The sequence below is a fragment of the Pan paniscus genome, chromosome 4, assembly GCF_029289425.2.
Source record: "Pan paniscus chromosome 4, NHGRI_mPanPan1-v2.0_pri, whole genome shotgun sequence".
Taxonomy (NCBI): Eukaryota; Metazoa; Chordata; class Mammalia; order Primates; family Hominidae; genus Pan; species Pan paniscus.
In genome coordinates this window covers 149229778-149245582 of record NC_073253.2, presented here as the reverse complement: position 1 = coordinate 149245582, position 15805 = coordinate 149229778, and the positions used below count along the sequence as shown (strand labels likewise).

Below are 15805 nucleotides of genomic sequence, written 5' to 3'. Positions count from 1 at the left end.
GGACACACCGGCACGCCTCTGCGCTGAAGGAGCACTTCCGGGGCAGTAGGAACGCCGAGTCGGCTGCGGTGGCTGTGCTGAGGGTGGCGGCCGGATAGGTGCGGAGCTTCCTGGACGAGGCAGGAGGGGTGCGAGGTTCAGGGGCAGGGCCCGGGCAGCCGAAGTCGTTAGGGAGGCGGTGACCTGACGGTGGGCGGCGGACATCTCGCGGCAGGGTCGAGGGCTGTGAAAGCGGTTTAGTGATTGAAGCGCTACGTTTGTGTGAGGAATTCTTGTCGTTGTCAGCGCCTGAGAACTTAGTTGGGAGCGGACGTTTACGTCGGATCTCTCGTTTGGGACCCCATTCTTGAATGTGGGAAGAAGTGAGAGCGCATGTTTGCTCATCTAGAGACAGCCGTATTAATAACGATAGGATACAAACCATCACCCCACCAAGTGATAGCAGCTGTTAACCTGTGGGCGGTTACGTGCCGGTCACTGTTCCAAGCCCCTCACATATCGCGTCATTGAATATAGGGACCCAGAACTCCATTTGACAGATGAGGAAACGGAGAGGCAGACAGGTGACCTGACTTCCCCACAATCGCTGCAGGACAGGAAGAAAGTAAACTCCAGAGCCCGTGCTCTTAGCTACTAAGCTGTACTGCTCTTCATTTTGGTAAATGGGGCGGGGGGAGTGTATATATACGTAATATATATGTGTGTGTGTAAGCGTATGCGTTTTTATTTCTTAAAAATATGGCTCAGCCGTATTTATTTCCAGTTATTGGAATCTTTCTCCTCCAACTGGGAAAATAACTGGAGGAGAAACTACAATTATTTCTACACGCTTACTACACAATGCCTGGAAGACTTACAAAAACACTAAATAGTGCAGTTCCACGTACTTGGTATTTATTCCTTTTTTTTTTTTTTTAACCTTTCTCCTAGATTATGAATGAGTTGAGGAAACAGATGGTACAGCCATTCTAATAACGATAGTAATGATAATATAAACAACCATCACCATAAAAAATTCTCTTCTGGCTTAGCTCAAATATCTGGCACAAATGAAAGAATAGAGATAACCAGTGTTTAATATTTTAGTAAAGGGACTGTTTTGGCAGGGCATGGTGGCTCACGCCTGTAATTTTAGCACTTTGGGAGGCTGAGGCAGGGGAAGATTGCTTGAGGCCAGGCCTAGGGTTCAAGACCAACCTGGCCAACATAGCGAGACCCTGTCTTTAAAAATATATTTTGGAGTATGTCCTTCCAGTCTTTCATGGAATTATATGAATTTATGTAATATGTATATTATATATTCTACATATAGTATACTGTATATATTTATGATGATGATAATGATGCGTTGCAACCTGGAGAGAGCATAAGGAAAAGATAGGAAACATTTATTCATATACACAAAACATTAATTGAACTTTGTGCAAAAACTGTCTTGTCTTTCCTATTAGATAGGCCCTTGGAGTGAATGCCTTACATTAGTTCTCTATCTCCACAGGTACTGTGGTACTACTTGGTACGTAGTAGGTACTCAAAAAATGTTTGCGAGTGAATGAATGGCTACTTCTAAGTTGGTTTGTATGTCAGTGAGTAGTTGTATCTGGATTTTTTCTCTATGTGTTTTGGAAATGTGTAATGTGTTTATATTATATGCCCATATATTCTGAACTCCATAGTGTTGTCTTAATCTACCTTTCTAGCTTCATGCCTTCCCATTGTTCTTCTCTCTGCCATGGTAACTACTCCCTACTGTAACTGTCCATGTTCCATACTGTCAGACCTCAGGCCTTTGGCTGTACCCTCATGTTATTTCCATATCCTTGAATCCTGTCATTGGCATCATCATCTGTCAAAATCATAAGCTTCTTTTAAGGCAGGTGTTGCCAACTCAGATGCCTACAGACGTTAATCAGGTAGCATAATTTGAGTGAAGTGGATTTGCGTGGGGGATTGTAGGGAGCTGGAGAGCAACTGCCCTAGCTAAAAGGGCCCAGCAGCTATTTAGCACAAGCTAGTTATTACAGAGTTGAATGTGGGCCCAGTGTTGCTAGATCTTTTAATTTTACAAGTTAGAAGTTGGAAGCCTATATTTTTATATGAAGTCTGATTTTTAAATGTTGGCATCTAGTTTTTGCAAAGTTTAAATACTGTGCAGGCCAAATAAAAACATCTGTAGGCTGGATTTGGCACTTAAATTCCCAGTTTGTGACCACTACTCTAGGCTTATTTCAGGTACTTTGTTCATGAATTACGTTGTCTGATTCTAATGGAGTTCTGTTTTTTTTCAGCATTTTGTGTGTTGGATGGTCTGGCAGGGATGTTTCAGCATTTTGTGTGTTGGACTGAATGCAGCACCTGTTATAGTGCTGCATCCAGTCTGCCTTAGTTTTAATATGCCTTTCTTTTCTAATACATTAGAAACATTTTTGATAGCATGGGTTGGGTCTAATTCTGCACTTAGTACATATCAGTACATACCTGCAGCGTGTGTGTACATATGTGTGAGATGTATTGATTTCTACTCTGATAATCCTTGGTTATCCTGGAAACTAGTGTCTGTTCTTTGTAGAGACAGCAATAGTATCTTGGCTTTAATTGCCAAAGAGCTCTACATCTGGAAGGAATTGAATTGAGTAACATTGGTATTCAAAAGTTGATCTGACATAAAGCCTATCTGTTGGCTTAAATTTCATGATGTCCTGGAAAAATTGAGGTAGGAATGATTAATAACTAGTAAGATTTTTAAGGACAATAAGTAAAAGGAAAAATTGATAAATTGTACCTCATTAAAATTAAAGACTTGCTCTGAAAGGCCCAATGAAGACAATTAAAAGATAAGCTACATACTGGAAAAAAATATTTGCAAACCACATATTATACAGAATATATGAAGAGCTCTCAAAACTCAACAGTAAAAAAAAAATCTCATTAGAAAATGGGCAAAAGATACAAAGATATTTCACTGACAAGGATATACAGATGGCATATAGGCACATGAAAAGATGTTCAACCTTATTAGGTCTTAGAGAAGTGCAACTTAAATCCACAATGAGATATCACCACACAACTGTCAGAATGGCTCAAATAAAAAATAGCGACAATGTCAAATGCTGGCAAGAATGCAGAAAAACTTGATCAGTCATACATTGCTGGTGGAAATGTAAAATGGTGTAGCTAGTCTGGAAAAGAGTATGGCAGTTTCTCATAAAACTAAACATGAACTTAACCATATGACCCAGCAGTTGCACTCTTGGTCATTTACCCCAGAGAAATGATAGCTTATGTTCCCCCAAAAACCTATACATGAACTTTCATAGCTGTTTTATTTATAATAGTCCCAAACTGGAAACAATACAGATATGCTTCGATGGATAAATGGGTAAATTGTGATACATCTATACTGTGGAATACTACTCAGAAATAAAAAGGAAGGAATACTAATACAACTTAAATGGATCTTGAGGGGCTTATGCTGAGTGAAAAAAGTCAATATCAATAGGTAATATGCTGTATGATTTCATTTATATAACATCTTGAAATGACAGAATTACAGAGATGGAGGACACCTGTCCATCTGAGAGATCAGTAATTGCTTTGGGTTGGAAGGAGTGTCGGAAGTGGTTATGGCTAAAAAAGGATAGCACAAGGGATCCTTGTGATTGAACTGTTCTGTATCTTTTTTTTTTTTTTTTTTTTTTTTTTTTTGAGACGGAGTCTCGCTCTGTCGCCCAGGCTGGAGTGCAGTGGCGCGATCTCGGCTCACTGCAGGCTCCGCCCCCCGGGGTTTACGCCATTCTCCTGCCTCAGCCTCCCGAATAGCTGGGACTACAGGCGCCCGCCACGTCGCCCGGCTAATTTTTTGTATTTTTAGTAGAGACGGGGTTTCACCGTGTTAGCCAAGATGGTCTCGATCTCCTGACCTCGTGATCCGCCCGCCTCGGCCTCCCAAAGTGCTGGGATTACAGGCGTGAGCCACCGCGCCCGGCCTGAACTGTTCTGTATCTTGATTGTGGTGATAGTCACACAAAGCTATACATGTGATAAAATTTTATAGAACTAAATACAAATGAGTGCGTTTAAAACTGATAAAGTCTGAATGAGATCAGTGGATTGCATTGATATCAGTTTCCTGGTTGTGATATTATATTTGTGTAAGTTTTACCATTGGGGGAAACTGGATGAAGGTGTATGGGATCTCTGTGTTATTCCTTATACTTGTATGTGAATCTATGATAATCTCAAACTAAAAAGTTTAAACAAATACTTTATACCAAAGAAGCCTATATAAATTTTTTTTGGGCTTTCATTTTACCAGCTGATGTTCTAATCATGTCAGATAAAGATGATATTGAGACTCCACTGCTAACTGAAGCAGCCCCCATCCTTGAAGATGGAAACTGTGAGCCAGCCAAGAATTCTGAGTCTGTTGACCAAGGTGCCAAACCAGAGAGTAAATCAGAACCTGTAGTTTCCACTCGGAAAAGGCCAGAGACCAAACCTTCCAGTGACCTTGAGACTTCAAAAGTTCTCCCTATTCAGGTATCACAGACCACAGAAAAAGTAGGATATCTATTAAAATATTAGGATTAAAAAATGTTGGGGCTAAAAGAAATTTGGCATAAATACCAATTTAGAATTGCTCTTATTTCTTTCTCTTTACAACCCTAAAATACAGTCTTTTCAGTTCTATAAATTCCTTTATGAATAATTGCTTTTGCTATGTGGTACTTACATGCTGATAGCATATATCTGCCAGTCAAGCAATACATTTCTTTAGCTAAATAATATGTATTTGTTCACCCATGCTTTTGGCTAATAATTAGATACCTTGTCTGTACATTCTGATTTTCCTCTGATTTTTTCATTTTTCTTTGCCTTTTGTTTTTCTGCCTACTGGGAAATTAGGATAATGTTTCCAAAGATGTACCCCAGACCAGATGGGGTTATTGGGGGAGCTGGGGCAAGTCCATACTCTCCTCAGCCTCGGCTACAGTAGCTACAGTAGGTAAGATCATCAGTCATTTAGTTATTTTTGTGTGTGTATTTATTTTATACAGATCTGCATTGCATATGACTTGGTTAAAATTCTTCTTCCTTCCATGTTTACTCAAAGGCTTTATAATTTGAGGATGCATTAGTAATGATGGGCTGATACATACTGCCACTAGAGTTTGTAGCATTTCCTCATTAGAATATTGAAGTCTAGGAATTATTACTGTGAACTTATTCTTTGGTGATGATGAATCAATTTTTTTAAGGAAATAGTGCCAAGATTAGTTATGTATTGTCAAAATAACATGTCTTGTGGTCCTAAATGATTTTAAAAATCTTCAAGTTTGATTTTTGTTTCTTCAGTTTTGGTGACAAATAGCAAAAAAAAAAGTTATTTTTCTCATTAGGACAAGGCATTTCAAATGTCATCGAGAAGGCAGAGACTTCCCTTGGAATCCCTAGTCCCAGTGAAATTTCAACTGAAGTCAAGTATGTAGCAGGTCAGTATATGGAAACATAAAGACCTAGAATTATGAATTGAAATGGAACAGTTGAACTAATTTTTCAGTAGGTATTTATTGGACATCTGATACTCAGGGCATCATGGGACTGTAGTGAGAAAGAGGATTTAGAATCTTTAGTTCCCAATTAGACATCTATGTCCTTTAACCGCTTATGTGTCCCTTTACTTCACTTTCCACATCTGAAATAGAATGATATTTTATATCTCAAGTGACTGTTATAAACATTTAACAAATAAGGCCATGAATATACAATATAAAAATTGCTTAGCATTTTGCTTGGCATAATTGAATAAGAGACTAATAAGAGTTAGCTGAGTCTGAGTCTGTTGTGACATGATAAAAATATTTTAATGTATTGTTTTAGGGGTGTATTCCTTTTGTGTTCAGATTTTTATGAAGACTACGTTTAATTCTAGAGGCTAGCCTTGATCAGACAGAAACCTACTCTCAAACTATGAAGGCTAGAATTATAACCAGAAATCGAGAGGGCCTGGGACCAGAAAATAGGAATCTTTTCAAGGCCTGGTTTGCATTCTTCATCTCTCATGGGCTTTATTGTCTCTCACTCTTGTTTCTTTTTGCTGATCTGTCTCAGTTTTTTTCTTGAAGCAGACTGACTTTCGCTGCTTATTTTCCTCAGCTCCAGCTTTATATTGAATCCTGGCATCAGTTATTTCCACTTCTGAATTCCTAGGTAAAAGAATCAGTCTAAACTTGGGTCATATGTCCATGGATCACTTATGGCCTGGAGACAAGTCACATGTATAAACATGGCTGCAAAGGACTATGGATGTGAATTGGAGGCACTGTTCTTAGTGATGCCTGCATCAGTTAAACTATTTTAGCTGCAAGTAACAGCATGTGTGAATGAAAGTCAATGTATTTTTCTTACTTAAGGACTCTAGAAGTAGGCTGTTCCAGAGTTAGTTTAGTGGCTCAATGATGTCAAGGTTCTGGGCTGGCTTCTCTACAGTATTCTTTGTTGATTTCTTTATAGTTTCTTTATGGTTGTCCGATAATACTGCAACTCCAAGTATAGTGTTCTAAAATAACCATGCTCAAAGTCAGGAATGAAGTAGATGGGAAGTGTCATTTTTCCTCATGCATCCCTCTTTCTTTAAAGAGGGGAAATGTTTTCCAGCAGTCCCAAGCATGTTTCTTCTCCAATGCCATTGCCTAGAACAGGATCTCATGTTCTTGATGTAGCAGCAAGAGATGCTGAGAGAGTGAGTTTTGGGCATTATTAGAAACCTCAAGATCAGGATATGGGTTTAGCAGCCAAGGAAAAAGGGGGTTAGAAGTGGCTTTGAATATGTTAACAGCAGCATCTTCATGACACTGAAAGATATCTACCACAGAGGGCCATGTTTTAAGAAGGGCTTTGAAAAACTGGGTGAATCCAGAAAAGAGTCAGCTAGATAGTGTGAATCAAAAAGTGTCTGAGACAGGTCTCAATCAAGTTAGAGGTTTATTTTGCTAAGTTTGAGGATGCACCTGGGAAAAAGGAACACAAACCACAGAAACAATCTACCTTCCATACTTTTTTTGAAGAGGGTCTGGTGACTTCAATATTTAAAGGAAGAAGAGTGGGCTCTAGGGGAAAGAGGAAGTAAAGAAAGGGGAGGGTAGATAAGAGGGGCAAGTGGTTGCCTTCTTTTGAATCTTTGATCAGTGTTCACTGAATCCACATTTTACGTGTAAAAGGAAAGAGCAGAGGTAGAGTCAATTATGTATTTGTCTTATGCTCAGTAAATTGGCAGTTTACATGAAATAAAGTAAACGTGGAGTAGCTACCTGTGGAAACATCTGGCCTTCTGTCTGGCCTTTCTGCTTAGGAACAAAAGGAAAGACAGTTTTTGTGTAACTTAGCTTTCAGCTTAACTGTTCCCTTTGGCATAGTAAATTTGGGGTCCTGAGTTTTATTTTCTTTCACAATAGTGAAATGTCTAGAATTAAAGTCTTACAAGAGAAAGTCTTATAAGAGATTGAATCTGGTAATCTGGAGAAGGGAGATTGGGAGAATATCCTGGTCTTTTCCTGAAGACTAGCATGGAGAAGAGGATTAGGTTTATTATTCATGGTTTATGGGGAGAACTAGTAACTAGTACCACTCAGTGGAAGTTATATAGAGTTAAGTTTTAGTTTAATAAAGAGTTTAACACCAAAATTACAATGGACTGCCTTTTGATACTAAACCCCTTCTATCTTCTAAAGTTCCTGAGGAAGGAGGTTAATTCCTCTGCCAAGGATGTGTCTTGTAGTCAACATGTATATTTTCAGAATTTTGAGATAAGCATAGGCCACTGATGGAAATCATTGATCATCTATTAGGGATTTTGTTGTCTTCCTTTAAAGGGTGCTATCTTCTGCTTTCCTTTTGTCGGCGGGCAGTTAAGGTATTTGCAACTTAAATTGATGCTTTAAGGCTTTTTTTTTTGAGAGGGAGTCTCACTCTGTCGCCCAGGCTGAAGTGCAGTGGTGCGATCTCAGCTCACTGCAACCTCTGCCTCTTGGGTTCAAGTTCTTCTCCTGCCTCAGCCTCCCAAATAGCTGGGATTGCAAGCATGGGCCACCATGCCTGGCTAATTTTTGTACTTTTAATAGAGGTGAGGTTTTGCTGTGTTGGCCAGGCTGGTCTCAAACTCCTGACCTCAAGTGATCCTCTTGCCTCGGCCTCCCAAAGTGCTGGGATTACAGGCATAAGCTGCTGTGTCTGGCCAAGGCTTTTTGTAAAGCTTGTTTAGGGTGAGTCTATAGTGGCCTTTGCTCTAACTAAGTACTGTTTATCTCTACTGCTAAGGCTTGACTCTTCTGAAGTCTCCACCTTAATTCCCAGGTGTTTAATATAAAGTCTCTGCTTTGGTGGTTGGAGGTCAAATGTCTCTAAGCCTAGCGTGAGCTCTGGGGATTGCTTAGCTTAGAGCTCCGTGGTAGTTCTTTGTACAGACTTGTGGAGCCTCCCAGTGCCTCAGCAGTGCAGTATTTAAGCAAAAACACCTAAAGGTGTCTTAGGGCATGCCTGTGCGGATTCTTAGAACTTTTTAGCCATGTAGCTTCCTCCTCTGTGGTTTTCTGACCTGCAAATTCCGATTGCTTCAGCATTCCCAGATTCCAGTCTCCGTTTCTTCCACTCAAACTGATTGCCATGCCCTACTTGGGTTTCTCCTCCCTCTGTCATGTCCTGGAAAGCTCCTCTATACAGAAAGCCAAGCCAATTGTAAGGTTTACTTTGTTGTTCTTCTTGTGTGAACCGAAGTCTTGTACTGCCTATTGTCCTATGTCTGAAGACAGTTGCTTCTTATATATTGTCCAGTTTTTCAGTTGTTGTGGCAGGAGGTCATATCTAATACCAGTTAATCCATCATGCTAGAAGTGGAAGTCCTCTCTATAATATTTGATAATACTGAAATTATTTGTTATAATGGTTGTTCTCCTATGTGAAATTTTTAAGTTAATGGATTTTTGTTTTGAAACATACCTATCTTTGTAATGTATGTCTGTTTGATTTCTACTAATCATAATTTTCTAGGATAAAATTTAAAATAGACTGGATTTTTAAAAATCAGGTTTATCAAATTATAATTTACACACAGTAAAATTTATTCTTTTTAGGTGTACAGTTTTACATGTTTTGATCAGTATATATACTTCTGTTTATACTGTGTAATCATAGTACATTGTGATTATACAGATATAGAAAACATTCTATATAGAATGATCAATACAGATATATAGAATGTTTCCTATATCTGTATTGATAATTGAGACATAAGAAAATTTTTATTACCCCAAAAAGGTTCTCTCATGTCCTTTTGTAGTCACTGTTCTCCTTACTCTCAGTTCTTAGCAATTACTGATCTGTTTTCTGACCTTACAGTTTGACCTTGTCCAGAAGATTATATAATTGGAATCATACAACATATAGGCTGTTGTGTATATCAGCAGTTTGTTTACAAAACTGGATTTTATTTTTGAAATGAAAAGAAAATGAAAACTGCCTATCTTAGCTTTCATTTTAAAATAAGCAAATGGTTTAAAATGATAAAAAGGGCTAAGGCCTAGTATGTAGTAAGCAGGGTCTAGTTTTAAAAAATTCACATAGATGCTAATAAAGCATGAGAGTTAAGGGACCTTCCCTTCATGTTTACACATCCCCTCCCTCTTGTAGGAGAGACAAATGCCAAAGAGAATGAAAACTCCTCCCCAGTGGCTGGGGCATTTGGTGTATTCTCTACCATCTCTACTGCTGTTCAGAGCACAGTAAGTAAAAAAGTGCAAGGTGGCCTGTTCCTTTCCATTATTATAATGGGTTTGCATATCTTTCTCTCTCTTTTCTTTGAACAGCCATGTGGACTGATTACTTTTAAAGGAGTCCAAGCCACTGAAGATCAGTCACTTTGGTCTTATGGGTGGAGTGAATGCTACTTGAAAACTTTCATTAAAGCAATAAGGAAGAAAGTAGGAAATAAAGGAGTAGCAATAAATAAAGGAGTAGGAGTTACAGAGAGGCAATATACGTATTATTTTATGGATTAGGAATTCTTAATTTGGTGGCCCTAAAAAATGTCTACTTTACAAAAATATTTTTCTCATAGTTGCATCTTTTAGGCAAAGGGGAAATGTGATCTTTATGACAGATATTTGCAAAACTATGTATGATTAAAAACATTTGTAAGAGGATTATCTAGGAAGCTAAATATCTTTGCTACATGAGGATAGATAGCTAGTTTTTTTTAAATTTTAACTTTTTATTGAAATATACATACAGAAGAATGTAACAAGTGTTGTTTGAATTTTCAGTGTGAAACACCCAGAGTAAGAAACAGTATTACCGTACATCAGATCTCCCCACCATCTTGTGTCCTCTCCCAGTTTTCTGTGTCTTCTGCTCTCCCCGTCTCCTGCACCAAGATAACCATAATCCTGACTTCCACCATCATAGGTTAATTTTGCCTGCATTTCAGCTTTACATAAGTGGAATCATATATAGTATCTAACTTCTTTCATGCAACATTATATTTGTATAATTTACCTATGCTGCAGTTTGTGTGGTAGATTTGATTTTCTTTGTTGTATTTCATTGTGAAGCTTTGTCACGTTTTATTTATTCATTCCACAGTTGGTGAGCATTGGGGTGGTTTTCAGTTTGTAGCTATTACAAGCAGAGCTGTTATGAACATTTTTGTGCATGTCTTCTGATGAATCTCTGTACTTATTTCTGTTAGGATGTAACCATGAGTGGAATTTCTGGGTCATGCAGCTGGAGTAGATATTGACAAACAGTTTTCTAACGTGGTTATACCTATTTACGTTCCCACAAGCAGTGTGTGATTGTTTCATTTGCCTTACATTCTTGCCAATGCTTGGTATTGTTAGCCACTATTTTTATATAATAAATACATAATAAAAATGCATAAAAATATGTTTTCTTAATATTGTTGTAATGAGATTGCATGTATTTTCTAGGGAAAGAGTGTTATAAGTGGGGGTTTGGATGCCTTAGAATTCATTGGAAAAAAGACAATGGATGTGATAGCAGAAGGGGATCCTGGATTTAAAAGAACCAAGGGTCTGATGAACCGAAATGCTACACTATCTCAGGTACTGATTATCCTTACCTGTTTACTTCCTGTTTCTGTTTTGATCTGTATTTTTGCCTTTGTTTACTTGGAACCTTGTTAGTGTTTTCTTTTCAAGCATTTTCAATAATGTTTATTCAGGCGTTTTTTTGGGGGATCAGGGATGGGTGAGAGCTCTACTGCTTACAAAAATACCCAGCTCTTTTTCTCCTCCTCTTTCTGCAGGAGCCTCCCATCAGTGCAGTGCAAAATGCTAAACCCTGTCAGGGTTTTTTGTTTGTTTGTTTGTTTGTTTTAATGTTTAAATCACTTTCAGAGAAACACCTGGTTCCTTGGGTGTGATTTGCACTGTCTAGGATCAAATTATGTGGTCAGGCACGGTGGCTCACGGCTGTAATACCAGCACTTTGGGAGGCCGAGGTAGGTGAATCAGTTGAGGTCAGGAGTTCAAGATCAACCTGACCAACATGATGAAACCCCGTCTCTTCTAAAAATACCAAAATTAGCTGGACGTGGTGGCGTATGCCTATAATCCCAGCTACTTGGGAGGCTGAAACACGAGAATAGCTTAAACCCGAGAGGCAGAGGTTGCAGTGAGCAGAGATCATGCCACTGCACTCCAGCCTGGGTGACAGAGTGAAACTCCGTCTCGAATTATGTGTGATTGTTTTTCTTTCTGCAGCTCCTGAGCCCACCAGATTTGAATAGCAGTGCCAAGAATGAAAGGGCAATCCTCTGTACTGTAACCTGTCTAAGCTTTGCTTCCTTCAATTCTCAGAACTCACCCTTGAGCTCTTATTGTTTGCTACAGTGTAATGCCTCCATCTCTTTTTAGGTTTTACGAGAGGCGAAGGAGAAAGAAGAGATACGGACCTCCAATGAGGTTACCGTGGAAACAGACAAGAAAACTCATTATGGGCTACTCTTTGATGAATTTCAAGGCCTTTCACATCTAGAAGCTCTGGAGATGCTTTCCCGAGAAAGTGAAATAAAGGTAATTCCAAGCCAAAATCTCAACTGGAAAAAGTCTTCAAGTAAAAGAATGCTGCATGGTTTCTTTTCTCTTTGTACATTTGGAAGATGAAATGTATTTTTTGTTAGAGGCTTGAGATGCCTTCGAAATGCTACCACAAAATAAATTTAAAAACTAATGTTTGATTGAACTAATTGCTAAAAGCAGAATTAGTCAAGTATTATTTCTTTAAATTTAAACAAAAAAGGTTAACAAAGAGGTCTTAAATAGGACATGTGTTATTTTTCCTTCGTTTTGGTCTTTTTTTTTTTTTAGTTTCTTTGGCCTAGGCTGCCAAGAAACCTGTTGACTTGAGCTGCCAATTTGTGTACAGTTACCTGTTAGCTTTTAATTGATTTAAGATTATCTCATTTTTCTGTTATTTCTAAGCTGTTGCTAAACACTGATAATTTCCAGGAATTTCTGGCTGGTATTACTTTTAGAAGCACAGAGTCTCCCTACCTTTCTGTCATAACCAGCCTCTTGTGTTAAGGTTCTTAAGGAATAACTTGTGCTGGCTGATGAGCTCATAATTTTGACTTCAGTATGATCTTTTTATAGTCTCTTCCCTATTTGTGAATGTTTTTCTTTTCTTTCATACTCCTACAACATTTTGTTCTTGTATCCATTCAGGTGAAATCTATCCTTAATTCTCTGAGTGGAGAAGAATTAGAGACTCTAAAAGTTGAATTAGAGCAACTCAAAGAAGCATTTTCTCTAGCAGAATTTTGTGAAGAAGAGGAAGAAGAGAAAAAAGGTAATATGAAAATTTAGTATCTGAGTGGAGAGGATGCAGTGTGTTTGTATGCAGTGCATTGCCCTTGAAATAAATTATTTACTCTTATTACACTGGCTTGATTTTACTTTTTCGGTGAAAATTTTTATGCAAATTCTCTGTGTAAAATTCTCTGCAGCCTTGCACCTGACTAGGCATTGATGGGGGCAGTTGGCCTTATGCCCATGTCTCCCTACCTCCTTCCAACCAAACTCTTTGTGGCTTCTCAAGGTCTAATCTTGCAACTCACATCTTTGCCTATTTTTGCAGTTAGAAAGCTGTTCTCGTCAGATTCTTGCCTCAGTTTGACTGGTCATTCATATGAGCTTTTATATTCCTAGGTACTTTACCTCTGCCTCTCTGACTCTTGTAACCCCTGATTCTGTCTTGAATTGAAGCATGCAGGATGGCAGTTATCTAAAATGTGGGTGATAGTTTGTCTTTTTTTATTTTGAAAACTCTTATACCATATTTTAATATCTTCATTTCTCAGAAAATGTAAATGTAGATACTATGTATATTTGCAAAATTATCAGGAAATGAGATGGGTCAGGAAATGAGATGGCTGACGTAAAGTATAATTGCCAGGCAACTGAATATTAAGTTCTAAGGGTTGTTTTATTGACATTTTAGCTGGAAATATTTCTAAGATATACACTAACTGACCTTTTTTTAAAAAAAAGTGGAATCTAATGAATACAGTTTTGCCTTTTCTTCATGAAATAATCAGTTATAAACATTAAAAGTGAATGGAAAAATTCTCTCAGGTTTCATTAAGACATAGGGCCAATCACCCATGTAGTAGGTTAAATCAATGATGAACAAAGTGTGGTCTGTAGACCCTTGAATTCCCAAAACCCTTTCAGGGAGTCTATGAGTCAGAACTCTGCATCATAATACTAAGATGTTGTCTACTTAGGAATTTTTTAAAAATTATAATGAGTTTTTTTTCTGCTTTGGCATTTGTGCTGTTGGTGAATAACAATGATGCATAAAATTGCTGGTGCCATAACATGGATCAAGATGTTAGCAGACTCTACTAGTGTCATTGCATTTTCATTGCCATGCATTGGCAGTTAAAAAAAAAAGTGCCAGTTTTATTTAATCTTGTCCTTGATGAAGCAGTAAAAATTATTAATTTTATTAAATCTTTACCTTTAAGTATGCATCTTACAAATATTCTGTGTGATGCCTACTGAAGTATGATGGTTGTCTCAGGAAAAGCACTTACATTATTTGAGTTGTGAGCTGAACTATGTGCTTTTTTCGTGGAATACCATTTTTACTTGAAAGGATAGCAGTCACAGAGACTATTCAGAATAGGATAATTGGTACACATTTTCCTGAAAATGAATGAAGTGAACCTTTTCTTCAAGGAGAGCAACTAATTTATTTGTGAGTCATGATAAAAATTTAAGTGAAGGTTGAAACTTTGTAAAACATATTTGCTGCCGTGGTGAGCTTGACAGCTTCCCAGTGCTTATAGACTCTTCTTATGAAATTGGTGGTGATCATATTTGTTAAAATATCACTTTTTGATATTTTAACAAGGAAATGTGTCAGCATTTGGAAAGTCTGCATAACTCAGAGAACCAATATTTTCTAAATGTCAAATCACCATGGGTAAAAGACCTAATAGATTTTAATTTAGTGTACAAAATTTTATGATATGGGTTCAAGTATACTGCAATATGGTTCATTGCAACTAATTTTTAAGAAACGACCACTTGTTGAGTTTTAATGTGGTATTAAAGAATATTAATAATGATCTGAAAAGGCTATTAAAATACTTCTTCCCTTTCCAACTATGTATCTTTGTAAAGTTGGATTTTCTTCATATACTTAAAGCAACATAACAGACTGAATATAAAAGTAGATAAGAGAATTTTGCTATCATCTGTTAAACTAGATATTAAAGAGATTCAACCCTGATGGCACTGTTCTCACTAAAGTTTTTCTTTTTTGAAAAATACAGTTTTTTAAAATAAAAAGTAGGTTTATGTTAATAAGTGGTATGGGTTTACTGTTTTGAATGAATTAATAAACACTTCGTTTTAGCTTTATATAAATATTTATAACTTTTTATATGTATATGTATAAAACTTACACTAAAAAAGCTCTTTAATGTTCTCAGAAAGTTTTACAAGAACAAGGTCCTGAGACCAACAAGTTTGAGAATTACCAGATTAAATGACCTAAACTGCAATGCTTTTTAGAAATGTCTCTGATTGCTTTTTAGAATTGTACATCTTTATTTCTTTCTGTTCATTTATCTGTTCATCTTTTACTTCACTGTTAGCTGGCTTCTGATATCCCCTGAATCTCATTTGGTTTTCTATTTCTAATCTGTGGGTGAGAAACCAGGTAACTAATTTTATTTGAGATGTCTATTAAAAGCAAAGAGTTCTGAGTGAGGGTCTTAGAGTCTTTCTTGTGACAGGAAACATAAAGTTAACTGTGTGGATTCTCTACAAACAGGGACTTTTTTTTCTTTTTAAATCAGTTAAGGAGAAGAAATATACATGTATATCATTTATAATTACATACTTATCTTTACCAGTGCTTTTTGTCTTCTGTTTTTTTCAATTTTTTTATTTCCATAGGTTATCAGGGAACAGGTGGTGTTTGATTACATGAGTAAGTTCTTTACTGGTGATTTGTGAGAATTTGGTGCACCTATCACCTGAGCAGTATACACTGCACCCAATTTGTGCACCTGAGCAGTATACACCACACTCCCTTCCCATCCTTTCCCCCTGAGTCCCTGAAGCCCATTGTGTCATTCTTAAGCCTTTGCATCCTCATAGCTTAGCTCCTACTTGTGAATGAGAGCATATGATGTTTGGTTTTCCATTCCTGAGTTACTTTACTTAGAACAATAGCATCCAGTCTCATCCAGGACGCTGCGAATGCATTAATTCAT

General features: G+C 37.5%; 1 protein-coding gene across 5 annotated transcripts in view; it reads left to right on the top strand.

Annotated features, from left to right (window-relative positions):
- The first annotated feature begins 3 nt into the window (after positions 1–3).
- FAM114A2 (family with sequence similarity 114 member A2) overlaps positions 4–15805 on the top strand; it is a 50793-nt gene continuing 34991 nt past the window's right edge. The window contains exons 1-9 of one of the 5 annotated variants that reach the window (XM_055112816.2): positions 15–98; positions 517–658; positions 4316–4539; positions 4906–5005; positions 5400–5492; positions 9685–9776; positions 10983–11117; positions 11931–12089; positions 12741–12864. In XM_055112816.2, the coding sequence (XP_054968791.1) occupies positions 4330–4539; positions 4906–5005; positions 5400–5492; positions 9685–9776; positions 10983–11117; positions 11931–12089; positions 12741–12864 (913 nt within the window). In that variant the 5' untranslated portion in view covers positions 15–98; positions 517–658; positions 4316–4329. Of the gene's footprint in view, positions 129–516; positions 659–723; positions 3500–4315; positions 4540–4905; positions 5006–5399; positions 5493–9684; positions 9777–10982; positions 11118–11930; positions 12090–12740; positions 12865–15805 lie in introns of those variants that run through there. The other 4 variants (XM_003828970.5, XM_008954416.4, XM_063604276.1 and 1 more) reach the window with 4 other exon arrangements.